This window comes from Canis aureus, chromosome 7, assembly GCF_053574225.1.
Source record: "Canis aureus isolate CA01 chromosome 7, VMU_Caureus_v.1.0, whole genome shotgun sequence".
NCBI lineage: Eukaryota > Metazoa > Chordata > Mammalia > Carnivora > Canidae > Canis > Canis aureus.
The window spans coordinates 4778623-4805008 of NC_135617.1; the positions used below are offsets into that span (position 1 = coordinate 4778623).

Here is a 26386-nt window from a genome sequence, read left to right on the forward strand (position 1 = left end):
CACGTGGCGGAAGTGCGGCCTCCCGCCCGCCGCGGCCGCTCGCTCCCAAACCGGAAGTTTATGTGGTTGCCTGGGAGACCGGACGGGGCGCCCCGGGCGGCCCCGTGACACGCGCGGCGGAGCCCACGGAGGCCGGGCGAGCGGGCGCCCCGCGGCGGAGGGAGCGGCAGCTGCAGCCCGGGGCGCGGGGACGGTGAGGTAAGACGCGGCCGCGCCCCGGTACCGAGGGGAAGGCTGAGCCCCGGGACAGCGTCCAGGCGTGCCGTCCTCCTCCGCGCCCCTTGGAGATGCTCGCCCGCTGTCGGCCGCGTGCGGAAGCGTCTCCGGGAACCCCGAGGCAGCCCTGCAGGTGCGCTGCTCCGCGTGCGGCCGGACGGTTAAGTCGGGCTGAGCAGCGGCTTGCCCGGGGCAGGCAGACGGGGCGGGGGGCGGCCGGAGCTCAGCCCAGGGCGGTTGCAGGCTCCGGCCCCGGCCGCAAACCACGCCGCCGTCGTCGCCCAGCGCAGCGGGACGCGGATTTCCAGGGGCCCGGGCCGCAGGTGCGCCAGCGGGGACGGCAGGCCTGGTCCTCCTGATCCGATTCCAGCTCTCCGTTGCCTTTCTGCTCTTTGACCAAATGCTTGTTTTATTACCCGTTGGAAATGTTCTTCTGCACCCGACTGCCTCTCCCCACTTAGGCTCCCGGACTACAGACCCTTCCAGCCCAGCCAGCTCTCCAGCCCCCTGCACTGGGTCATGAAGCCCTTCCCAGTTTACCTCCAAGCACAGATGCTGTGCCGTAGGAGAACCTGCTTTAGACGTCAGGGTCACGGAAGGCCGCTTTGAGAGGAGACTGATGTGGCTGAAACTGCAGGCGTCTGTATTAAAGAGCAGAGCAGGTTATGTGAAAGGTGGGTTAGGCCCGAATTACAAAGGATTTCGGGTGCCTCCTCCATGGAGGAGTTCTGTCTTCAGACTGGCTCACTGAGATTTCATACAAGCAAAAATATTCTGCAGGAACTCATGCTTCACAGTGTTTCATGTTTATCACCTAAAACCAAACTCTCCCCCCCCCCCCCAAATAAATTTGCCCCTGCTCTGCGTTCTGGGCAAATACTCCACGCTGACATCACCACCCACCTGTCATCTTTGTAAGGAATGGGAGATCCTGCCTTGATGCTTCTTTCTTTATCTCTCCTCACCAAGTCCTGACCATTTTACCTCTGTAGGTATTTCTAAAACCCAGCCTCTAGGCTATTATCACAGCCTACTTTAAAGATTTTATTTATTTGAGAGAGAGAGAACGCACACCAGCAGGGGGAGCTGCAGGCAGAGGGAGCAGCAGGCTCCCCGCCAAGCAGGGAGCCCGACGTGGGACTCGACCCTAGGACCCTGGAATCATGACCTGAGCTGATGGCAGATGATTAACTGACTGAGCCACCCAGGTGCCCTTATCACCGCCTACATTTGAAACTTTTTTGGGACAAGCAGATGGGCGTCTTCCTTCGGCTCGGGGCCTGGTCCCAGGAGACAGGATCGAGTCCCACGTCGGGCTCCCTGCAAGGATCCTGCTTCTCCCTCTTCCTTATGTCTCTGCCTCTCTCTCTATGTCTCTCATGAATAAATAAATAAATCTTTAAAAAATAAAACTTTTTCACCTCTCACCAAAACTATTCCCCTAGCTCCTAATTGGTTTCCCCCCCCCCTAGTCTTCTGTTCTCCCACCTTTCACCCCTGAGTAGCTCCCTGAAATAAAAATCTGCTGCATAAAACCTTTGGAGAATATAATCCGACTTCATTTGCTCCCACCCACCACTCTAGCTCTGTCTCTTTGTTCACATTCCAATATCAGTATTGCTATTAGTCCCTTACGTGTGGTTTCTCGCTTCCTGTGATCGCATCATCCCCTGGATCCAGAATGCCTCCTTTGTCTTTCACCTCCTGTGGGAGAGGCTGCTAGCTATCCATCAAAATCCATTTGCCCTTTCTTCCTAAGCGCTTAAGTTCTAACCCAGAGCATGACTACCCCAGCTCTGCTACATTTCCCAGCCGAATTTGCAGTTACGGATGCCAATAGAATGTGAGCAGAAAGCCCAGAGAGAATTCTTCCCTCTGACTGTTAAAAAACCTGTTGGTTTTTTTCAACCTGGATGGAGCTAGAGGGTATTAATGCTAAGCGGAAATAAGGCAATCAGAGAAAGGCAATCATCATATGATCTCACCCATATGTGGAATTTTTTTTTTTTAAAGATTTTATTTATTTATTCATGATAGTCACAGAGGAGAGAGAGAGAGGCAGAGACACAGGCAGAGGGAGAAGCAGGCTCCATTCACCGGGAGCCCGACGTGGGATTTGATCCCGGGTCCCCAGGATCGTGCCCTGGGCCAAAGGCAGGCGCCAAACCGCTGCGCCACCCAGGGATCCCCATATGTGGAATTTAAGAAACAAAACAGAAGGTCATAGGGGAAGAGGAAAAAATAAAACCAATAATACATTATATGTTAATTAAATTTAAATTTAAAAATTGAAAATAAGAAGACCTCTTTTTTAAAAAGTTTTATTTATTTATTTTTAGAGAGTTGGGGAGGGGGAGAGAGAGAGTGAGAGTCTCAAGCAGACTACCTGATGAGTATGGAGCCAATGTGGGGCTCGATCTCACAACTGAGACCATGACCTGAGCCAAAATCTAGAGTCGTGTGTTTAACCTACTGAGCCACCCAGGTGCCCCCAAACCTTGTTGCTTAAATCACTGAATCTTTGTGACAGTAGCTTAGTCTCCCCTAAGAGTACCTGCCTTATTCCTGCCTATCTTCTCAATAATCATACATATTTTAAAGAATTTAAGAGAAAAAATAAGGATTTTTATATTAACCCAGATAGTTAAATTCTCTGTTGCTCTTCCTTCACTCCTAAACATCCAGGTCTTCCTCTGGTGTCCTTTCCCTTCATTCCCAGCACTTTTTTTTTTTTTTTTTTTTTACACTGGTTCTGTTGACAATAGCTTTCTGAGTTTTCCTTCATCTCAGAATGTCTTTATTTCACCTTCATTACCGAGAATATTTTCACTGGCTATAGGCTTCTGATTCATGGTCCCTTAGTTTCCACAGTCAGATGTGTTATTCCAGTGTCGTCTGGCTACCCTGGATTCTGCATTCAATCTTTGCTCTTTATATAGTTTGGTTTAGAGACAAATAGGCATGGTTTTCTTTGAATTTAAGTGCCAGAGTTCACCAAGATCCTGGAATCCGTAAATATATGTCTTTCACCAAATCTGGGAAGTTTTTAGCCATTACTTTTTCACATAATTTTCCTCAACCTCTTTCACCTTTCTGGGACTCCAGTGACTTGTATGTTAGACCTTTTGATAATTGTTGCACAAGTCCCTGATGCTCCTGGGTCCTGTTTTTTTCCAGGCTTTTTATCCCATTCTGCTCTTTAGCTTACATCATTTCTGTTGACTAATCTATCTTCAAGTTCACTGCCGCTTTCTTTCATCATCTCCGTTGTGCTATTACACCTATCCAGTGAACTTGTTTCTTTCAGACATTGTACTTTTCAGTTCAAAATTTCCACTTGGTTCTTTTTCATACTTTGTTCCTCTGCTGAAAGTGTCTTTCTTTACATTTATTTCATGTGTGTTTGTCTCTCCCCCGCCCCCCCATACATCATAGCTGCTTTAGCGTCTTAGTCTGAACATTCCAACACCTCACCTGTGTTATCTCAGGGTTGTTACAGTGATTGCCTTTTCCCTCAGGATTTGGCCACATTTTCCTGGTTCTTTGTATGACAGTTGTTAACCTTGAGGCTCCGTGGTTGAGCGTCTGCCTTCAGCTCAGGGTGTGACCCCAGAGTCCCAAGATCATAGGGCTCACTGCAGGGGGCCTATTTCTCCTCCCTCTGCCTATGTCTCTGTGTCTCTCATGAATAAATAAAATCTTTAAAAAATAAGTAGGGATCCCTGGGTGGCGCAGTGGTTTAGCGCCTGCCTTTGGCCCAGGGCGCGATCCTGGAGACCCAGGATCGAATCCCATGTCGGGCTCCCAGTGCATGGAGTCTGCTTCTCCCTCTGCCTGTGTCTCTGCCTCTCTCTCTCTCTCTCTCTCTCTCTCTCTGACTATCATAAATAAATAAAAATTTTTTAAAAATTAAAAAAAAAATAAGTGAATGAGATTTTACCAGCAAAAAATGAATTTATTTGGGAATAGCAGAGAATTGCAGTGTGGGACAAGAAGCTGTGGGAAAACCATTAGCAAGTCTGGAGAACAAAGGAGAAGACTCGTCTTTTATAGAGGAAAAGGGGAAGTTGAGAGAACTGTTATAAACCAGTGTTTGCTGGAGGAAACTGGGAATTCAGAGTACAGTAGCTTTTCAGTGGCTGAGTTGTAACAGTCTCACTGGCTGGGCTGTTGCCAGAGGAGGAGGAAAACCTCTCCGCCTTCCTGCTGGGATATAGTAAGGTTGTAATCAGAAGTAGTAACCAGCTTGCCCCCAACAAGGTATGTTTTCTGATGTTGGTCTGCAACTGACCACGAGTGGCAGGGCCTGAGAGCCCCCCTGCTGGCCTCCAGACTTTTTTTTATACAGGGTTCCTGGGGATCCCTGGGTGGCTCAGCGGTTTAGCGCCTGCCTTTGGCCCAGGGCGTGATCCTGGAGTCCCGGGATCGAGTCCCACGTCAGGCTCCCGGCATGGAGCCTGCTTCTCCCTACTACTCCCTCTCCCTCTGCCTGTGTCTCTGCCTCTCTCTCTCTGTCTACGTCTATCATGAATAAATAAATATAATCTTAAAAATATATATATATCAAATAAATAAATAAACAGGGTTTCTTCTATCGCAAGCCATTTTCTTTTGCATCCCAGACCGTGTAACCATTAATGTTGTGCTGACTCTGGATCCTGTTAAAATCCTCCTCTGGAGAATGTATGTTTGTTTAAGCAGGCAATCAACCTGGCTGAGTTCACAGTACACGTATCACCTTCCGTGGGTGATGGTTTCTATCTCAGTTCAGCTTTCCCAGCCTCTGGGTCTGTCCGGAACAGGTGCCACTCGGGCAAGTCTGAGCTTTGGCCCACGGTGTTCGACAGCTAGCTGTCAGGGCCTCTGCTGTGCTGCGTTGGGTGTCTTGCAGACAAGGGCGACTCAGTAGAGAATCGAAGATTTACGGTGGTTCCCACACAAAATTAGGCCTTCTGTACCCTGTCCTCTCCTTCGTCCCTACTCACTTCCCAACTCACAGAGGACCCTTTCCTCAGTTCCCTGGATGGAGTGACAGGGTTTCTATCACAGTGTTAGCTACCCGTGCAGCTACCCAGCCGTCCTCACATTAGACCTCTCAGGACAAAACTGCAAGAAAAAAAGAGGAAAATAGGCCAGGAAGCCCATCCTCTTCCAGGTTTCTTTTCCAAGGCCTCCCCTTCACAGTGTTTTACTTTTCAGAGTCCTCGGGCAGTTGTTACCTGAATTTTGTCATGAGTTTTTAGTTGTTAGTGGGAGAGATGGACGAGAGTAGGCTTATGATGCCAAAGCTGGACCAGAACTCTTCTATCTTTAAGAATCCACTTAGGCAAAAAAAAAAAAAAAAAAGAATCCACTTAGGCAAGGGGCACCTGGGTGGCTCGGTCGGTTTTGGCTCAGGTTGTGACCTCAGGATCTTGGGATTGAGCCCCACGTGGAGACCAGAGGTGGAGATGTTCCCCCTCATCTCCCCTTCTGTCCCTCCCCAGGCTTGTGCTCTGTCTCTAAATAAATAAATGAAACCTTAAAAAAAAAGAATCCACTTAGGTGTTACTTCCTCTAACAAGCCTTTCCTGACCCTCCTCTCCTCTCTGTCTCGAGGCTGTTTTAGTTCCGCTCCTTAGTGTGTAATTCTAAGAGTCCACCTACTTCATACAGAATGTTCCTATTTATGTGTCATCTTCCCTACGTACTCGGTGTCTGAAGGGAAGGCACTGTATCTAATTTGTCCCTTAGCATAGTGCCTGGCACACATGGGTCTTCAGTAAATGTTTGTTGAATGTATAGACTTTCTCCAATCATCCTAGCCAAAAATCTGAATTCCTGGATAGTTATGCCACTCCTCAATTTTCTTACACATTCTAGCTTGTATTATAAATATCTTAGCGCTTAGCGTTAGTTTCCTAGTAGATTGTAAGCTCAAAGTTGTGTGTCTCTTTCTCCCCTGCAGGCATTGAAGTATATACTTAATAAATATTACTTAAGTGAATTAAAATCAGTAAACTAATTTTAAAGTTAAATGTTTTATTTCACCCTGATTAAACTTGCAAAAAAACAAAAACCCTGGAGGGTATTATGCTGAGTGAAGTAAGTCAGTCGGAGAAGGACAAACATTATATGTTCTCATTCATTTGGGGAATATAAATAATAGTGAAAGGGAATATAAGGGAAGGGAGAAGAAATGTGTGGGAAATATCAGAAAGGGAGACAGAACGTAAAGACTGCTAACTCTGGGAAACGAACTAGGGGTGGTAGAAGGGGAGGAGGGCGGGGGGTGGGAGTGAATGGGTGACGGGCACTGGGGGTTATTCTGTATGTTAGTAAATTGAACACCAATAAAAAAATTAAAAAACAAAACAAGGGATCCCTGGGTGGCGCAGCGGTTTGGCGCCTGCCTTTGGCCCAGGGCGCGATCCTGGAGACCTGGGATCGAATCCCACATCGGGCTCCCGGTGCTTGGAGCCTGCTTCTCCCTCTGCCTGTGTCTCTGCCTCTCTCTTTCTCTCCGTGTGACTATCATGAATAAATAAATTTAAAAAAAAGAAAAAAATTAAAAAAACAAAACAAAACAAAACAAAAAAACAAAAACCGCTAAATGGAAGGATCTACTACTTTCTAATTCTCCCCCCTTCTTCAGTTCTGAAAGTGGCAGGTACTTTTTCCAATTGCCTCCAGAGGTCACTCACCACCTTTTAAGAGAAAAAGGATGATTAAAATAGCATACTGCTTTGTGCAGGTTTCTCTTTAGGCTAATAGTGAGGATAAATTTTTTGTGAGACAATTTAGGAAAAATAAAGATGTTGATGGGCCATTTTTTCAGTTGAAAATAGATAAGGCTTTTTTTTTTAATGTTTTCTTTATTTATTTAATTTTTATTTATTTGTGATAGTCACACACAGAGAGAGAGAGAGAGAGAGAGAGGCAGAGACACAGGCAGAGGGAGAAGCAGGCTCCATGCACCGGGAGCCCGACGTGGGATTCGATCCCAGGTCCCCAGGATCGCGCCCTGGGCCAAAGGCAGGCGCCAAACCACTGCGCCACCCAGGGATCCCTAGATAAGGCTTTCGTTTTAAAAAGAGATTTATCTATTTGAGAAAGAAAGAGTACATGTGAGCAGGGAGAGGGACAAAGAGGGAGAGAATCTCAAGCAGACTCCCCACCAAGCATGGACCCCAACGTGGAGCTTGACCCCACACCCAGAGATCATGGCCTGAGCTGAAACCAAGAATCCCAGCTCAACTGCTGAGCCACCCAAGCACCCCTCAGTAAGGTAACTTTTGTTTACACTATGTACTTTGAAAAGTTCAAAGTAATACTGAAAGAATCTCACATGGGTGTCTGATGAACTTTTTAAAAATCTCGTTAAAAATAAAAACTTAGGGATGCCTGGGTGGCTTAGATCATGATCTTAGGGTCCTGAGATTGAGCCCAATGTTGGGCTCTCTGCTCAGCAGGGAGTCAGCTTCTCCCTCTGTCCCTCTCCCCTGCTCATGCTCTCTCAAATAAATAAATAAAATCTATTTATTTTTTTTAAAGACTTTATTTATTTATTCACGAGAGACACACAGAGAGAGGCAGAGACATAGAGGGAGAAGCAGGCTCCATGCAGGGAGCCCGATGTGGGACTCGATCCCAGGACTCCAGGATCACGCCATGAGCCGAAGGCAGGCACTCACCCGCTGAGCCCCCCAGGCGTCCCAAATAAAATCTTTTTAAAAAAATAAAGTTTAAAAATACTGATTTTTAAATTTCCTTTTTTAAAAAGACATAAATTTAGGATTTCCTTTACCTGGATTGTATTGTAACATTCAAGACTACAGGACTCTGACCTGCCATCATAATAGTCTCTTATGCTGTTTTGATCAGATAAAAATCTTTGGCCTACCGTACTGTTATTGGTCAAAATCAAGTTAATCAAGAGAATAAAAACAAAGCAACCCAAGGTGAGAGATTGGCTACTTTAGGCTCCAATAGAAATGAACTAACATTTCTTCAGGTATTAAGTGCTTCAGGAGCAATTAGAGTCATCTGCATGAAAAAGGAAACTACTTTAGAGCTTTAAGTGCCCTTCGAGATAGGATCTTCCCTGTGGGTAAGTGGAGGAGGCCACTTCTCCAGGGCTGGGTACCGCTCTGCCCTGGAGCAAAGCCATTCTGGTCTAATCCCTGCCATCTAATACCACGCTTGCTACGTCTACTTGGGAGAAGTCCAACCCCTTTGCAGACATCCCCACAATGACAAGGACTGTTGTGTTGCCAAACTAGGAACAAACACCAGTAGCAGGATTTTTTTTTTTTTAATTTCTACGCAAACTACAGAAAAGCCCACCTGTTCATTGATTTAGTCATTAAATAATTACTAAATACCTAGTCTGTGCCAGGCACAGATCTAACGGTGACAAAAAGCAGACGAAAGTTCTTCCCCTCGTGGACAAGGTAGAAAATTGACAAACGCGTGTGTAATACGTCGATAGTGGTAAGCACCCTAAGGAAAAATAAAGGAGAATGAAGGGGATAGCTAGTGATGGAAAGGGGTTATTTTAATTTAAGGTAGTGTTGGGGCAGGCGCCCCTGAGTGACATTTGCACAGAACCCCTACTGCAGCGAGGGACCCAGCCCCGCAGGGAGGAGAGCAGGCCGGAGCGAAGAGTAGGAGTAGGAGTAGGAGTAGGGCAAGTTGGTAGAAAAACCGGGAGAGCCAGCGGGGTTCCTGGGTGTGTGGGCCTTCTGTTAAGGACTTTCCGGGTGTGTTGGAAGATACACGAGAGAGAGGAGCAGGAGGGAGGGCCGAGAGAGCTGTTTTAATAATTCTTTAACAAAATTTCTATAACCCAAACTAGGATCTAAAAAGAGTCACTGGAAAGTTCCATTGTGGACATTTGGAAGGATTGAGAGTGAACCCTAGATCAGGGAAGGAAGGAGGTAATAAAATCCAAGGTAAACAAATTATTCAAAATATGTCAAAGTAAAGAGTTACGGCAGAAGCAGCTTGGGAATTTGCACAGAGACGTCCTGGTGGAGTAGCTGGAGGGCAGAGAGAAAGGCAAGCATTGTGTACACCAGACCCCAGGTTGGGGGTCAGAAGACACGTGAGACCTGAGTCGGGGTTGGGTGGGAAAGGGCTTTAAGAGAGGCCCAAAGGTGAGGAACCACCCAAAGTGGGTTGAAAAATAATGAGTTGACCCCTTTTACCCAGTGGAAAGTTCTTTCAGAGTAATAGGTAAGTCTGGAAAGGTATCGGGGGGCCAGACTGTGAAGGACTTTGAAGACCAAACTGAAGACATAACCTTTTGACTTTAGGAAGCCATAATAGGCTTCTGAGGAGTGAGAATACCATGATGAAAGCAGAGGACTAAGAACTCAGGGTCAGTACTGCCAGTTGGACCGCCGTAGGAAGAAACTAGAGAAAGGAGAATAACTTTAATGGTTTTATGACACAGATTAGCGAAGTGATCGCTATATTTGCCCCACACTGGCTTGGTAAGAATGGAAGGGTGGGAACGGAGGCACCAGATCCCATGACCTTGTGTGTGTGTGTGTGTGTGTGTGTGTGTGTGTGTGTGTTCTCTGCGTACACGCCCAACGGTGGCTCCTGAAGTTCTCTAGAAGGCGTAAGATAGCAATCCGGTTGGAAGGTGGGGAGAGTTAGGGGATTTGTATTCAAGATAAACCATTTTTGGGATCCCTGGGTGGCGCAGCGGTTTGGCGCCTGCCTTTGGCCCAGGGCGCGATCCTGGAGACCCGGGATCGAATCCCACGTCGGGCTCCCGGTGCATGGAGCCTGCTTCTCCCTCTGCTTGTGTCTCTGCCTCTGTCTCTCTCTGTGTGACTATCATAAATAAATTTAAAAAATTAAAAAAAAAAAAGATAAACCATTTTTACTTCAACCTTAGGTTTATTTAGAGTGGCTGAGGGTAAGGGGCTAAAGGAGATTTTAAGTGGGCTAAACCGTTCCCTCTCCCACCCCACGCCACCCATTGGTACTAATCTTGATACAGTCAAGGTGAAAAGTGGTGTGAAAAATATGGCCCGAGGGACTTGACTCTAACTCTGAGGTCTCTTGAGAGAAAATTATGTACAGTGGAAAATGTTCCCCTAACCCAGGTCTTGAGGAGGAGGCTGGGGCAGGGTCAGCTCAGTCACCCGTCACCTTAGGACAGAAACTCTTACTTATTATTTCAGTGGGTGGACCTGCTGGGAGCCCAGCAAAGGGAGCTGAAGTAGTCAGAATCCATGCAAATAAGTCAAACTGAGTCATCAAGCAAAAGGGCCTAGTGAAGAACAGGAGCTGAGCTGATCAGCCAGAGCAAGGGGCTCGGGAAGCCACAAGACTGAGGCATGAAGACCAGGACGCGGACCCAGCTCCCAAATAGCACATGCATAATGCCCAACTTCCATCTGGGTTATATAATGTCAGTTACCATGAATAATTTATCATATAACGGCGTCCCTTGACAATTAGGGAACATTAATTATACCCTGGAAAGCATTGCTCGGTAACAGTGCACTGGAGCTCCCTGGTTAGGTTTTCAACTCCTTCCTGGTTTCTTTGATGACAATTTCATACAGAAACAAAAATAATCTGCTCTGGACTGAATTGTATCCCTGCCCTGCAGGGTTATGTTGATGCCTCTCCCTCCACGTGCTAGTATTTGAAGGTGGGCCATCTGGGAGGTAATTAGGTTTAGATGAGGTCATGAGGGTGGGGCCCCACGGTGGGATTAGCGCCCTTATGAGAAGAGGAAGAAAGACCAGAGCCAATGAGCTCTCTTGTGAGGATGCGGGAGGCAACCTTCCCAAAGCCAGGAGGAAGGCCTTCCCTAGGAACCGAGTTAGCCAGCACCTTGATCTTGGCCTTCCAGTCCGAGATGTGAGAGAGAAATTCCTGTTGTTTAAGCCTCCCAGTCTGGCGTGCTTAGTTTTGGCAGCCCAAGCTGGCTAGAGTAAAATTTTTCATAAGGTTTTGTGTTTTTAATGCAGGTGACAACTCTTCACCTGGACTGTTATAACTGAGTATTTTCTCTTATACTCCAATATTTTACATGTCGACCGATTATTAAACCTAGAAAAAAGCAGCCCTGTTTGGTTAGTAGAATGTACTTAAACCCTATTAATAATAAAGATAGGGGGGGGATCTCTGGGTGGCTCAGTGGTTTAGCTCCTGCCTTTGGCCCAGGGGGTGATCCTGGAGTCCCGGGATATTGTTCTGCGTCAGGCTCCCTGCATGGAGCCTACTTCTCCCTCTGCCTGTGCCTCTGCCTCTTTCTCTCTCTCTGTGTCTATCATGAATGAATGAATGAATGAATGAATGAATGAATGAATGAATGAATTAGCATAAGGGGCTGTCATTTAGAGACTATGAAAGGAGGAAGAGAGATTGAGAGAGTGATAAATGAATGAGACAGATGAGCCACTCAAGCTAGACCAAGGTCAAGTCTCTTCGGGAATCAACTTTCCAAAGTTAGGGACTCAACTGTTCATCCGGAACTGATCAGTTCCCAGAAAACTGACCGATATGACCAGACCCCAAGATGCTGATCTGTGGTATGCCCTGTATCTAGGATTCTCAAGATTCCCAAGACACCCCTTCCCACTTAGTTGGTTAGCTGCACCAATCTGGACATCAAATAATAGGTTAGCTAGAGGTCAGCAAGCTAAAGCCCACAGGCCATATCTGGCCACATCCTGTTTTTGTAAATCAAGTTTTCCTGGAGCACAGCCACACATGTTTATTTAGTATTATCTGTGGTCTGGTTTTGCACCATATGTGATTGAATTGAGTAGTTGTGACAGAGACCTAATAGCCTGAAAAGCTGAAAATATTCACCAGCTGGCCCTTCACAGAAAAAGTTTGCTGACCACTACTTCAAGTTTCTCTATTACAGCAAAAAAATTGGGAAGGGATTTTGCTATGTCCTTAGAATCCAGGGGCGCCTGGGTGGCTCAGTGGTTGAGCGTCTGCCTTCGGCCCAGGGCATGACCCCAGGGTCCCAGGATCGAGTCCCACGTCGGGTTCCCTGCACGGAGCCTGCTTCTCCCTCTGCCTGTGTCTCTGCCTCTCTGTGTCTCTCATAAATAAATTAAAAAAAAAAAAAAAAAAACCTTAGAACCAGATAAATTGTCCTTTTCCATTGTCAGGCGAATTTTTTTGGCTGTATTAGCAAAATCAGAATCCCAGAAGTGTTAGGGATGTAGTGACAAATTCCTGTCCTCTAAAATGCTCTTTTTAAAAGTATCCTTGACTTCTGAATTCTGAGTCTTCCCATCCATTTAGCCCTGGTTGTTAGGATTTAAAATTTCTGTCTCTCCTTTCAGGGAGATGACTTAGACCTGTCTGAGATTTAGATTGTGCCCTGGTCTTAGCAGCAATATCTTTAGAAGTCATTACTATAGTATGTTATTTTCGCAGGTTTCCACAGATAGCCACTCCTATCCATATCAGCTGGATTCTTAGTAGTTTCAAAATGTGAATCTTACCCCTCCCATTTTAGGGGTAAGATTTTCTGACTTTGTCCACAGATTCTTTTTTTTTTTTTTTTTTAATTTTTATTTATTTATGATAGTCACAGAGAGAGAGAGAGAGAGGCAGAGACATAAGCAGGCTCCATGCACTGGGAGCCCGACGCGGGACTCGATCCTGGGTCTCCAGGATCACGCCCTGGGCCAAAGGCAGGTGCCAAACCGCTGCGCCACCCAGGGATCCCTGTCCACAGATTCTTAGAATGTGTTCCATCGGTACCCCACAGCATGTACGGACTATCTGAGTTTCTCAATACTTAATCCTAAAAAGAAGTAAATTCTCCCACAGGTCAGTAGGGTCACAGGAGCACTCGGTTAAACCTCTCAGTAGGGAGCACTGGAGAGACATGGTAGGAAGGGGGCCTCTGGTGGCCCCGGGTCGCATTTTGCTTTCTCTTGCCCTTGCTGCATGATCTAACACCCATCAGGGTGAGGTGGGGGTATCCCCACAGCTGTGGCAGGGTCCCGGACCTTGTGGGCCCAGTAACCACCTTTCCCCAGTCTTTCCAGAAGCTGACCCCAGTCACCAGGCTAGCAGTAGCTCCCTAACTCTGTTTGCACATCTGCTCACCAGCCTCAGCTCACTCGTGCCCCAGAGGGTTTTTTCCGCTGCCCTCCCAACCCAGACCTCACCCCCCCACCAGGCCACCCCACCCTGCCAGCAAGCCCACTCCTGATGCCTTCCATATACACCTATATATACCACATTCTCCAGTCCCCGTGCATCACCAGAGCATCTGGTCTAGCTTCCCTTCTCCAGCAGGGGAAGCCTCAACATACTCACCTGTTCAAGCCCCATCTGTGGAATCAGTCTCCTGACTATGTGGGCCCTTTCCTTGGCCTTGGGGCAGCCATGCCAGCCAAGCTCTCCCCAGTCTTGATCCTACTGTGGCCAACTCACTCCAACTACACTGGCTGAGTTCTCTGGGGAAATGTTCCCAAGGTAGAGAAAGTCAATATGTTCATGTTGATATGTTGGGAAACCATTTATTCAACAAATAATTATTGCGCACCTTCTCTGTGCCAGGAATTTATCTAAGGGTTGGAGATAAAACAAAAACTCTACCCGTGGGGCACCTGGGCAGCTTAGTCGGCTGAGCTACTGACTCTTGACCTCAGCTCAGCTCATGATCTTAGGGCAATGAGACAGACCCCACATCAGGCCCGGACCCCACATCAGGCCCTGTGCTGGATGGAGCCTGCTTAAGATTCGCTCTCCCTTTCCTCTACCTCCCCCCGCCCCCGCACCACTCTTTCTCCCTCTCTCTATATATACATATATTTAAAAATTTAGATAATAGAATTATGGTTAATGCCCACAACCCCCCCCCCAAAAAAAAAACCTACCCTAGTGGAACTTAACAGTCTAGTGGAAAAGCCAAACAATAAAGAAGATAGATGAAACATAAATTGCTAGTGATAACTGCTAGCTAAGAGAGAAAAAAATTAACTTGGGGGTGGGGTAGAGAAGAGTCAGGGAGGGGGGATTAAGTCTTACTTGGTTAGGGAAGGACTCCCAGAGAAGATTCTTCAGCAAAGCCCCAAAGGACATGGCAGGGCAGCCCACGCAAGGGGCGGCAATGCCAGGAAGGAAGTGGAAGGCCGCAGGTGGCTCAGGAATAGAGGGTGCGGTGGGGGGGGGGGGGCGCTTAGAGACCCAACAGGTATAACAGGTGCCAGAGCAGGGGCCAGAATGTGCCAGCCGGCTGGTCACGGCAAGGACTTCGGCTTTTGCCTTTTCTTTTTTTTTTTTTTTTGGCAAAGTCATTGTTTTTATTTTTATATATGTATTTTTGACTTAATCTTTTCTTTCTTTTTTCTTTTCTCTATCACTCAAGTCAGTTAACATATAGCGTGGAACCGGCTTCTGGGCTTTTTCTGAGAGAAATCGGTAGCGGCGGGAAGATCCTGAGCAGAGGACTGACTGCACCTGACAGGTTCTGACTGGGTCGTGCTGGCTGTTCTGTGGAGAATCGCCGGAGGGGAAGCAAGGGAAGGGAACAAAGGACAAAGGAGATCAGGGCGGTGCAGCTCAGCGTGGTAGCAGGTGGCAACAGTGAGGAGCGCGGCCCCTGGACGGATGTTGGAGGTAGAGCCAGGAGGACCTGCTGGCGGACCAGAAGTGGCTGGGAGAGTAGGAGAGAGGGCGTGAGGATACCTCCAAGCTTTGCACTCCACACCACCAGAAAAATAAAGTTGCCATTCACTGGAACGAGGAGAGCTGCCAAAGAAGCAAATTTTGGAGGGAATATCAGGAGCCCAGTTTGGGATATGCTAAATTGGGAGATTCTTTTTAGTCATGCGCTTAGAGGTGTTAGGTGAGCAGTTGGATCTAAGGGTCTGGAGAGGTACGTGCTCCATTGCTGATGTAGGTGGCAACTCAAGTCATGAGCCTGGCGGGGGGGTTGGGGGGGTATGTAGGTAGAGTAGAGAAGGGGTTCCAAAACTAAGCTGTGCTGTATTCCCAGTGTCCAGAGCTAGGAGAGAAATCAAAGGAGAATATGAGCTAAAAATTGAAGAGAGTGAGTAGAATTTTTTTTTCAAAGTTTGATTTTTTTGGTCTTTTCTAAATGGATGGGAAGTAATGAGACAGCTGCAGGAGGCACATGGGTTTAAGAGGTCTTTTCTCCTCCCAAACTGGGAGAACTAATAGCATTTGCATATGCTAATGAAGATGATCCAGTAGAGAGGGAAAAACTGATAGGAGAGAAAAGACAGTTGAGGAAGTGAGAAGTGTTTAATTTGAGGGGTAGGAGATGTAGGGGCAACTAGTGAGCTGAATTTTCAGAGAGCTGTTTGGATTCTTTTTTTAGATCCCAGGAGCAAGGGTGGGGGACAGATCGAAGAGGAACAGATCTGGTAGGTTGAGAGTGAGGGGGGATCGGGAGGAGGGAGTAACAGGAAGGAGAGCTCAGAGTTGAAGAGCAGGCCAAACGGAAGTGAGAAACAGGGAACGAGGTGATCCTAAGTCATGGCAAGAGAGAGGGATGATATTGAAAATTTCAAAGATGAAGCCATTTCCAGAAACGACAAAGTTCCAAGTGTTGTTATTGAGTGTGAGTGGAAATAAAGTTGCTCCCCATGAGTATTGAACGTTGGACCACAAGCCATTTGCTGAGCAACTGACAAGTACAAGAGTGACCAGGGAGGTCCACAGATGCCTGCGACAAGGACAGGTGGTTAAGCTGAATGGGGCGAGTGTGGGAAGCAAAGGGTCCAACTATGGAGGAGACCACTATTTGGGGTAGGGATAGGGAGCTTCCTGTCCCTGGAAGAGTTCAAGAAGACACTTGTGACTCAAGGATTTTAAAAAAGAATTTGTTTAGATTCATTAGTAGGAGATTTGAGAACTTGCTGTCTTAAGCCAGATAACTGTAATTATTTGATTTGAGCAATAGCTCTAGAAAAATGTTTCCTGTATATATTAGATTTTTTTTTTCTATAAAAATTATTTTTCCAGGAGAGTGAATTTTGTCCTGCTTTGGATCAGTAGTTTGTCATATCCATTCTCTCCTGGTTCTCTTTTTTATTTTTATTTTTTATTTTTATTTATGACAGTCACACAGAGAGAGAGAGGCAGAGACACAGGCAGAGGGAGAAGCAGGCTCCATGCACCGGGAGCCCGACGTGGGATTCGATCCCAGGTCTCCAGGATTGCGCCCTGGGCCAAAGGCAGGCGCTAAACCTCTGCGCCACCCAGGGATCCCTCCTGGTTCTCTTAAAAGCCCTCCAGTGGCCTGCACGTTCTGGCACCTATGTGCAGGCATGTAAATAACTATCAGAGTTGGGGCGCCTGGGTGGCTCAGCCGGCTAAGCATCTGCCTCCAGCTCGGGTCATGATCCCAGGGTCCTGGGATGGAGCCGTGTCTGGCAACCTTGTTCAGCAGGAGTCTGCTTCTCTCTGTGCCCACCCCTGATCCCCCCCTCCCCATTCATGCTTGCTCTAACAAATAGAATATTTTGAAAAAATAAGATCATAATTATTGGAGTAAATGATATATCACAATCCCACATTCTTGAGTTTAATGTAGAAAATCTCTTTAGCACCATCGAATGTAAATAATGATTTGCTTTGTAGTTAGGGCACATCCAATCATCATCTTCTGACTGCAGAGTCAGTTTTTCTCACTGCGTATCCACCAAAATTCCAACCTGGTTCTTGATCATCCCCTGAAACTGTCAGTGAGTCAGAGGTTCCAAGTAACGGCTGAATGTAATAAGTTGAATCAGCCTAAGTAACATAGGAATGTAAGTCAGCCTACAAAAAAAGAGTGTCAGAAATCCTTTTTGGACTCTCCAGTGCTTTGGGATCATTTCTATCCCCATCACTTGCCCAGGAGAGAGAATGGTAATGACACCCAAACACACTTGGAATAAATACATGCATGCAGCTTAAAAAGCACACAGCTTATTTTTCTTTTATTCCACGCAGATGGTTTCCTTCAGTAACTTTTCCTTCCCTCATCTCCCCAGGGAATTCCATAAATATAATCACAAAGCCTCACAGAAATTTGCTAAAAATTTTTTATTGTATTTACTGAGGATATCACATTGTTCTACAGTAAAATGATTTTATTCTCTAAATGATTACAAAGCTCTTCCCATTAAAAAGGTTTTGGTTACCTATATGAAATTGCACATTATAAAAAAATCAATCATAAATTATACTCTTTAAAAAGAAAAAATCATTTTTTAAAGGCAAGTACTAAAATACTGCATACTGATCAAATCCAGCATAATCATTTCAGACAGTGATCTATATTTAAACAACTATTGTGCCAAAAATGGCATCCTGTGTAGGCAGAGAAGCAGAGCCTCACTGCAGTCTACAGCGTGCACTTGGAATAACTTGGTTTTGATGTCTACGATATAGCATGTTTTTCTAACTTGGAAAATATGCAAATAATTTAGAATTTACTTTTCAGATAAACATGAAAATAAGTTGACGTGAAAAATGTCATATTATATGAGGAGATACTTAAAAAATCCAAGCTCTCTCTTAATACTGCAGGGTTCTGTGCTGTAGCTATAATTTTCAGGCTAAAATAAACTGATAGGAGAACAAACCGAGAAAATAAAAAGTTACCAAGCACTGAACAGTGCCTTTGCAATCTTCCAGCTCTCAAACCACCTAAATTAAGTCACATCAGAAGTTAGTAAAGGGATATTTAATCTCACTGTACAGTAACTTCTGATTAACAAGCCCCCATTCTCCTTTCCACATAGAAGTCATGTGAGCAGAAGGAGTTATTATTTCAGAGAATCCAGTATACTCTAGTAGATTCTAAACGTATGGTTTTCCTCATTTCCTACAGCGTATCATTTTCCTGATTTATATTTGTAAAATCCTCATAGAGTAAGACAGTCTATAAAAGTCAGCAGGATTAAATAAAAACCTGTTGTCCTCACTTCACCAGAATCCTACTTATAAGACATGAAGACTCAGAGGTCCATGTGGAATTTTAGTTGGGTGTCATAGTCGGCTACAACCATGATGCTGAGAATCCTTTAATAAATCTTAGGTCTGAGATCGCGGACGTTAACCTAGATGTAGCCCTTACTGACTTAAGTCTTTATGCTAAATCTGAAAGATGAACAATGATACTTCCAGTGAGAAGTTTTGTTTAAATGTAGCTCATTATCCAAGTTTAAAGACTGATGACTCCCCTCTACTTTTAGCCTGAAAAAATAGCTTAAAATACCTAAAGTTCATTAGAAAGCTATTTTGTACATATGTAAATATATATACAATAAAATATACATAAAACTTTTTCTATACACCCTCAGAGTTACAGAATACTTTAAATAGCTAACTTTGTGCTAGAAACATTGACAAGGGACTTTTTATTTTTATTTTTTGAGATATAACATTGTATGGGACTTTTTCCTTAAAGTTACTACCTTAGGGGGTATATTCATTACTAAGTTTTCATTTAGTGATCATTTTCTTATCAGTTTTATACTTTAAAGCCTTATGTGTTAACAAAAATTATATACCTCTAAGCAGATTTGGGAATTCCATTGCTTTTTATAGGTGAGGTTTTTGTCCTTAAATGTATATACAGAATACAACATGCATAATACTGCTGGATCTATACATTTCCTGTTGTGATATACATATATTAAAAAAGAAAAAAATCATTTTAAAAGGAACGTGAAATTTAGCACCAATTTTGATCTAATTTTTCTTTGGTACGAAAAAAAGGCACCAACTATAAAGTCTGCTCATTGCAATGGGGTCAAAAAATAGCACTCAAGAAACCCTCAGTCCCTGAAATACTATTCCAATATAGACTAAATTATGAGACTACGGTTAGGGAAGATCATAAGAGAAAAATATTTAAAATATTTAACAAATTGGCTCTTCTAATAATGGACAGATACTAAAAAGTATTATTTGTTAAAGAATAAAAGTCATACGTCAGAGGCTCCAGAATAGTATGACAGATTTAATCATATTTCCAATAGTTATTTTATACTGATAGTTCCCACCACACACACATGGTTAGTGACATTCAACTCCAAAATACTGTACAGCACTCACTGAAAGGCTAGAAACATCTTTTTTTTTTTTTTTTTTTTTTTTTTAGAAACATCTTTAATAGATTGGGAACTTGTGGGTTAACTCCTACACCATTGCCACACTCAATGACAACATTTTTTAAAACTCCAGTGAGAGGAAAGATCATTGCCACGGGCCCTGTTCCACTAGGAAAGGGGTGCGTCCTGCAGGAGTTTAACATGTAAGCGGTAAGGTTAAGGCACAAGTGCATAGTCTGTTGTCAGTGATTATCCATTTTCCTGCCAAAGAAAACAAATGAAAACAAAACTTCATCATCAAGCTGCCAGTACAGTATGAAAAGCCACCAGTGAAGCATTTTCCTAAGTGTTCATTACTATATATTATAAATTTCTTGAGTTTTCCTATTTCAGATTATCCACAGGCCACATTAGAAGATACTTTTTTGTTCCTCTTATGTCCACTTATTAGAACAAAGCCCTTAAGAAATTTTACTGATACTGTGGCCCCTTTACCACTTGCACTCCCTTGCCTTTTAATCTCAGTCACCACTAGCTCCTTTCTGATTAAGCAAGAATTGATTAAGCTGGGCTTTTAGTCGGACACTGAAAGCTGAGGTAGGTGGACTGTCATGATCAAGTTATTTAGAGAGGTTTTACTTCATTCCCAATGTCTTTCTAACACACTGAAAAGAAATTGAAATCTTCTGTTTCATAAATGAGGTAGCCTCCTATGTATGTCAAGAAAACAGTACCATGGGAAATTTCCTTGAATGTATAGAGGTCAAGATGATTAATGTTTATTATTTAAAATAATTTAAAAGGACCATTTTAAAAAGGACAAGCTAAGAAAACTAGATCTTAAGTTTCAAGGTTTCTTTGAGTGATTCAAAGACGTGGTAATGAATCCTTTTGTGGGTCTTTACTGTCTCAGAAGGAGTCATCTGATTAAATCCACATTTATGTAAGTTCAGTAATTGTGGTTAAGTTGTATGCAGGTTTCCCGTTTGCTATGGGCATTTGGCCCTTTATTTTTGGGGTTGTAACCTATCACTCCATAGGGTGTTTATAAAACAAAGCATTAGTGTCTGCCCACAAATAAACTGATACAAAGGGCTATGACTGTGAAATTATAATGAGCCCATGAGCTGTCTCCTGTTGCTCCCCACCTGGTTATTCTTTGCCCCACAAACCATTCTCAAACTCAGCTCGAAATGGTCTTTTTGTCTCCTTTATACCTAAGTATCACCAAAAATCAGTGAGTGTAATATGAGCAGAATTAATGATTGTCAAGCCTTCCCTCTCTCCTGTGTTCTTACTCCACATTTCCACATCACCATTACAAATGGCAAACCTGAAAAAAACAAACAACAAAAAAAAAACGGCAAACCTGTTCTCTTTTAGTAACAAGGCAAAAACTTTGTGTTTTTAAGAGTTAAACTATGACGATGATACATTTTTCTACCAGCCAAGACAACACTTGTCTTTCAAATTAAAGAATGTAAATGTAAAACAAGAACATTTCACTTCCTTCTCCTTTTCACACATTTGAAAAAAAGCAACAATTTTCAGTCTAATGCAAAAATTGCTCCTCCGTGTTTATGCCGGCGACAATGAAGTTTTCAGTGTTAGAAGTTTCCTAAGGAGTTTGAAACTTAAATTGTTTACATAATTTGAAACTGGGGCTAATGAACGTGTCCTTTCCACTTGTATCTCTAGACTCTGGGAATTCACTCTTAACACCATTTACCATAAAGCGTAACACGGCCTAAGGCAGATTCATTAGGAACCGCAGCTGAGGGGCCCACTATTTTCCAAAGCATCCTCCACAATGTGCTCTCAGGACCAACATTTAGCAAAACTTGAATGGAATATGAAAATCAAAGTAAAAAATTATGCCCTCTTAAAATACGCATATTAAGAACTTGACAGCTTCTCTTCTCTGAAAGTGCGACCTTAAATGTTTAAATAAACTCTTATATGTTAGCACAAAAGATGCCAATTGTATAAGAAGCATATTACTTCCTCCCCAGATTTTTATCACGTAACTAATTTTTCCAACGTGGACCAACAGAACTCTATGCTGAAGGCTGAGAGCAAGCCATTCACCAGGTTATGTGAACTGGATGGGATTCCATCCTCTGAAGCCACAGGGACCAGTTATTAGGGCAGCCAGGCAGCCAGCGGAACTAGGCAAGGTTAATGGACTCCTCAGGTTTTTGAAGGATAGGAGGAAGTAAAGAGAAAAAGAAAAAGAAAAAAAAGAGAGAGAAAAAGAATGATAAGGAGAAAGAGACCAGGAAGAGCAAGCAGATAAGCCTAAGAAAGGGTGGGAAGGAGGACCCCTCGGTGCACCCACGCCCCTGATCACTGCCAATGCAAGTCCTCTGCTGTTTATAAATAACAAAGGTACAAATTAAAATATTCTTCAGTGCAGTTAAAAGGATTAGAATTACCAGAAGTTAAAAACAAACCTCTGCAGTTTATAAATAACAAAGGTACAAATTAAAATATTCTTCAGTGCAGCTAAAAGGATTAGAATTACCAGAAGTTAAAAACAAACCTGAGTTTACAGCTAAATGTACGTTTACTTTAAACGTGGAGAAAGCTGAAGCTGACAGAGCTAAGGTTTTCTCCATACGTGGGCAGAGCCCACAGGAGCTTCTGCACACAGGTGGAAACAGATTCTGGGGCTCGGGACGTATAGATGAAGTCCTGTGTCTGATTATGAAGAGCCTTTGAAGCTTCATGCAAGCACTATGCAATCTTAAGTGGACATTACAATCTCTTAGTAGGACTGGAGACTAAGGATTGCACCTGTGATCAAAAAAAACATAAATTTTGAATAAAGTATCAATCTGGGTGGTTTATTATTACTGAAATGGATGGATTCCCAACAGTATCTACTGCAATAAAATTTAAAATGTTTCTGGAATATCCATGGGTGTCTGTTACAATGGTATCTAATTCAGTCTCCATAAAGAGGAATAATTGCTCCCTTTCTTACCTTGTTGGCCTCAAATGCTAGAAGCTTTTGAATTTGAGAATTTGCTGAGTGTTACCAGAATTAGGATGATGAGATAGAAAGCAGGGTTCTGACTCTGCTCTTTTCCTCTCAATGAAATGTCTAGATTGAACAAAAAAATTTAGGCCCACCAGGTCACTTTATTGCAATAATACTATGTTCAGAAATTAGAAAGGATTTACTTTGAAAGATTAAGGTAATGTTTCTTGGTCGAAAACACAACTCCTTATGAATATTTGTATTTTTCATTTTCTAAGTTTGTAGAACTTTAAAAACTTGACTTCTAGGACTTTCTGTACCAAACATGTTATGAAATGTACATTTTATAGAAATTAGCATCTTTTTTATGCTTTTTAAATTTTTATTTTGACAGCTCAGAACTCACGCTCCATAACAGGCTATGATAGTGGAGCTTTTTTAGTGTCATAGAACCTGCTTAATTCGTTGCATCAGACTGGAAACTGCTTGCATGTAATATTGTACACAAACACAATATTCTGAAATCTTTTACTATAGATACTTCAGCTACTTTGCCTTTAAAAAAAAAAAAAAGTAGGCTCCACGCCCAGCATAGAGCCCAACATGGGGCTCAATCTCAGGACCCTGAGATCAACACCTGAGCTGAGATTAAGAGTCTGGGCTTAACCAACTGAGCCACCCAGGTGCCCCACTTTGCTCTTTTATTATGGAACCTAATCAAGTAAGATCAAGTCTTTGAGTTTCAGATTATTACTTTTTTTTCCTCTCTAAAATCAGCCAAAATTTGAAAGGGAAAACATTTTGGAGGTCTTTACAGAGTAAATATTCTTGTTTAGAATTCTTTCTGTAAAATTGGCAGGGGTGAGGACAAGTCTTAGGAGTCTGCGATGAAACTATAATAAAAAAAAAACAATTTACAATGGCAGGGTTGATGATTGGTCTTAGTTGTAAGTTTTTGCTTACATAACTGGGTATGAATAAATGAAGAACACAATATCATTTCTAAGTTGTGGGGGTTTTTGCTTTCTTTTCTTTTCTTTCTTTTTTTTTTAGAAAGCATGTGCCTATGGGGTTGGGATGGAGAAGGTCGGACAGAGGGAGAGGGAGAGAAACTCAAGCAGGCTCCATGCCCAGCGCGGAGCCTGATGTGAGGCTTGAACTCATGACCCTGAGATCATGACCTGAGCTGAAATCGACAGTTGGTCACTTAACTGGGCCACCCGGGTACTCCTCTAAGTCACTTTCTCAAAGTTTAAAGTAAGAATATGAATATGAAAGGGCAGTATTGTCAAAATATAGCTGTTTTTTTAGGCAATAGAACCTTCCAAGAAAACAAATTACCCAAGTTTCCTAAATATGAAAATATAAAAGTACTGAAAGGTGCAACCATGTGTATGTCATAGTAAACTGCTGAATGTCTTCACAATCAAAAGTCGTTTTAAATCCAATTAAAAATAAATTCCATATTTAAGCATTCCTACTTTGAAGTTTTGGGTTTTCTGTTTAATTAAATTAACTGCCTCAGTTCCCTCCATGTGTCCCCATCAACAACTGCAAATCCATATGCTCTTCAGGTTTCTATATCCTCAGCTAAAGATGAAGAAAGAACAGAAGCTGAAAGGAAAAGAAGGGAGATAAGAGATAAGTTTCTGTCCTTCCAGAGAAGTTCGAAACAGATGGATCCTGGAGGTGTTTTAGAAAGAGACCGCATTCTTCCCAGGTGAACAAGCTACATTTGAGGAGGCTCCAATACACATTTATGCTTAAGATTTAAATATACTTCGCATATTATTAACTTTCAAAGACAAATAAGAAACATGTACTAAAGTATAATTTCAGGATGAGGAAAGTGTTCCTATTTTTTATAGATGAGTTTAGGTCATGGTATGACTTTGGTTTTAATTTTAGGTCTTTGAAACTTGAATAGCTTACATACAAGTGTCTTCATATAAATGGAAAAAATACTGGGAATATTCACGGAGAGCATGCTTGGATAAATACCAATGAGTGCAAATTTTTGCCAGAAAGCTTTGGAAATACAGAAGTTGTTTCTTTTTATAAGTGCTTTTAACCTTTCAAGACCTATTAAACCAATTTGAGCAGTTGTTTCTGTCAGAAATATTTTCTGCACGAATAGAAAGATACCCCCCCCCCCCGCCACTTGTACCTGAAACCGCAACTTGATACCATGCTCCCTAAGCCTCTGTTGAAATGTCAAGTCCTACTGCTAACAAATCCCAAAGTCAGAAAAATTCTACGTTAAAATTGCCAGAATCTTTCATTCATTCTATTTATTGTTACACTTTAAACAAGTTCAGAAATTTGGGAGGTTTCTGGCTACTTGAGTAAAACACACTGCAAACCGAAAGAGAACAAACGTTAAGTGGAAGAAACGCCTGACTTCTGAGTTGCTCTGCCCTCCTGCACAGTAGCCTTTCCACATCACTGAATCTGAACACAGCGTTACCATCTGCTCCAAGCAGTTCCCCTGACACTGGAGCAAGTCAGAATAAGTTAATCTCATGTCTTATTTAACAGCAGGCAAGCAACTTTAACAGAGACTTGAGGCTTAGGCAGATCTCACATGGTCTAGAATCCAGGCTTAGATTTTGTAAAAAGTTTTTAAACAGAAGAAATTAGAGACACCAGGATTTAAAACCTCATAGGAGACAACAAACAGTATTTCCAGTCCTAACCAAATTGCAACCCTTTCATTATAGCTTGAGGTATTTGAAAATATTTGTACAAGCTTATTAGCATTCACAGTTTCCAAAGTTGCTTTTTACTGAGATCGCTTCAATTCTCACAATATTTGACTTTCTGACGTAAGTTTTCATACACCAGCATCTCTGCCCCCACACTCACGGAAATATCAGACAGCCAGCTATTCAGTGGCAGAAAATGGTTCTTGTAGTAATAAGGGTTCTAGTTCCCAATTATTGTGCTATTCTTAGGATGTAATTAAAAAAATAAGAAATTTGTAATTCATATAAAAGGAAAACTTGCTTAAATTTCCGAAAGCAAGTCCAGTCTGGTGGAGGTATATAAGACATTAAATAACAGAGTCAGATTCCTTCTTAAAGATTCCAGATGAGCTTGACAGCAGAGAGTTCTGGTTCTCCAACATTTTCTCCATCTTTTCTCCTCCAGTGGTTTTATCAAGCTCTCTCTGCTTCTTCCCGTGGATCCAGGGGATAAGACAAAGGACAGCGCCCCCAATCAGGGGAGGGACTCCAGCGAGGTAAAATGCCACATCATAGGAGCCCAGCTTGTCACGAAGTAACCCTGGGAAGGGAAAAAACTGTCACCGAGAGAACGAGTGTGGCTCTGTGGTCCCAGATCAGTCACACATTCCTTACAAAACAGGTCTGAAGTATAAGCCTTTCCTGATACGAGAAAGGAAGAAAACGTAGCTCTTTAGCCTTGTCACAGACTATAGGCCTGTGGGTTTGTGTACCGAGATATTACATGGAAAAAAATATTTGCAACCAAGCTTTGGCTCTTTCTTTCCTTCCTTTTTTCTTTTTTTTTTTTTTTTTTTAAGATTTTATTTATTGATTCATGAGAGACACAGAGAGAGAGAGAGAGAGAGAGAGAGGCAGAGACACAGGCAGAGGGAGAAGCAGGCTCCCTGCAGGGAGTTTGACGATCCCGGGTCTCCAGGATCTGGCCCTGGGCTGAAGGCGGCGCCAAACCGCTGGGCCATCAGGGCTGCCCAGCTTTGGCTCTTTCAAAACCATTCAGAGGCCTCTGGGGTGTTCAGACTCATGGTATAATGTCCCCTATTTCAGGGGAAGGTGGTTAAACCACCGACCTGAAACTTCTCTCATACACACATACCCCACAATGTCTACATTTCAAACTTTTCTTGGGCCTATTTGTTTATGAAATAACATGAAACTACTTCAAATTGTAATTCACAATCACGAAAAAAAACTATAGATCTGAGAGGTAAGATGAAAAAGTTAGATTGTTAAATATATTTGTCAGTACATGGGAGTAAGATGTTGGCATTCTGATAGATCCTTGAGCTCTGCCTCTAAAAACTGTTATTAAGAATATTCCTTATTTCTAATTTCTCTAACAAAATTCAGATTTTTTATTTATTTTATTTTATTTTTATTTTTATTTT

The 26386-nt window shown here is 43.2% G+C and overlaps 1 protein-coding gene and 1 long non-coding RNA gene across 14 annotated transcripts in view; one reads left to right on the plus strand and one right to left on the minus strand.

Annotated features, from left to right (window-relative positions):
• Positions 1-48: 48 nt before the first annotated feature.
• Positions 49-25746, plus strand: LOC144316980 (uncharacterized). Of its 12 annotated transcripts, none has more exons than XR_013382821.1 (6): positions 63-198; positions 678-890; positions 14570-14820; positions 15545-15590; positions 23829-23974; positions 25405-25746. It is a non-coding gene; the product is annotated as an uncharacterized LOC144316980 (long non-coding RNA). The 12 variants fall into 12 exon arrangements; XR_013382823.1 differs by having other exon boundaries at positions 64-198; positions 14570-14668; XR_013382829.1 differs by having other exon boundaries at positions 64-198; positions 14574-14668.
• The window catches only part of SLC16A10 (solute carrier family 16 member 10), a 118201-nt gene continuing 109056 nt past the window's right edge, over positions 17242-26386 (minus strand). For both annotated transcript variants that reach the window (XM_077902755.1, XM_077902756.1), the window contains exon 6: positions 17242-25539. In XM_077902755.1, coding sequence (XP_077758881.1) covers positions 25307-25539 — 233 coding nt within the window. In that variant the 3' untranslated portion in view covers positions 17242-25306. The remainder of the gene's footprint in view (positions 25540-26386) is intronic.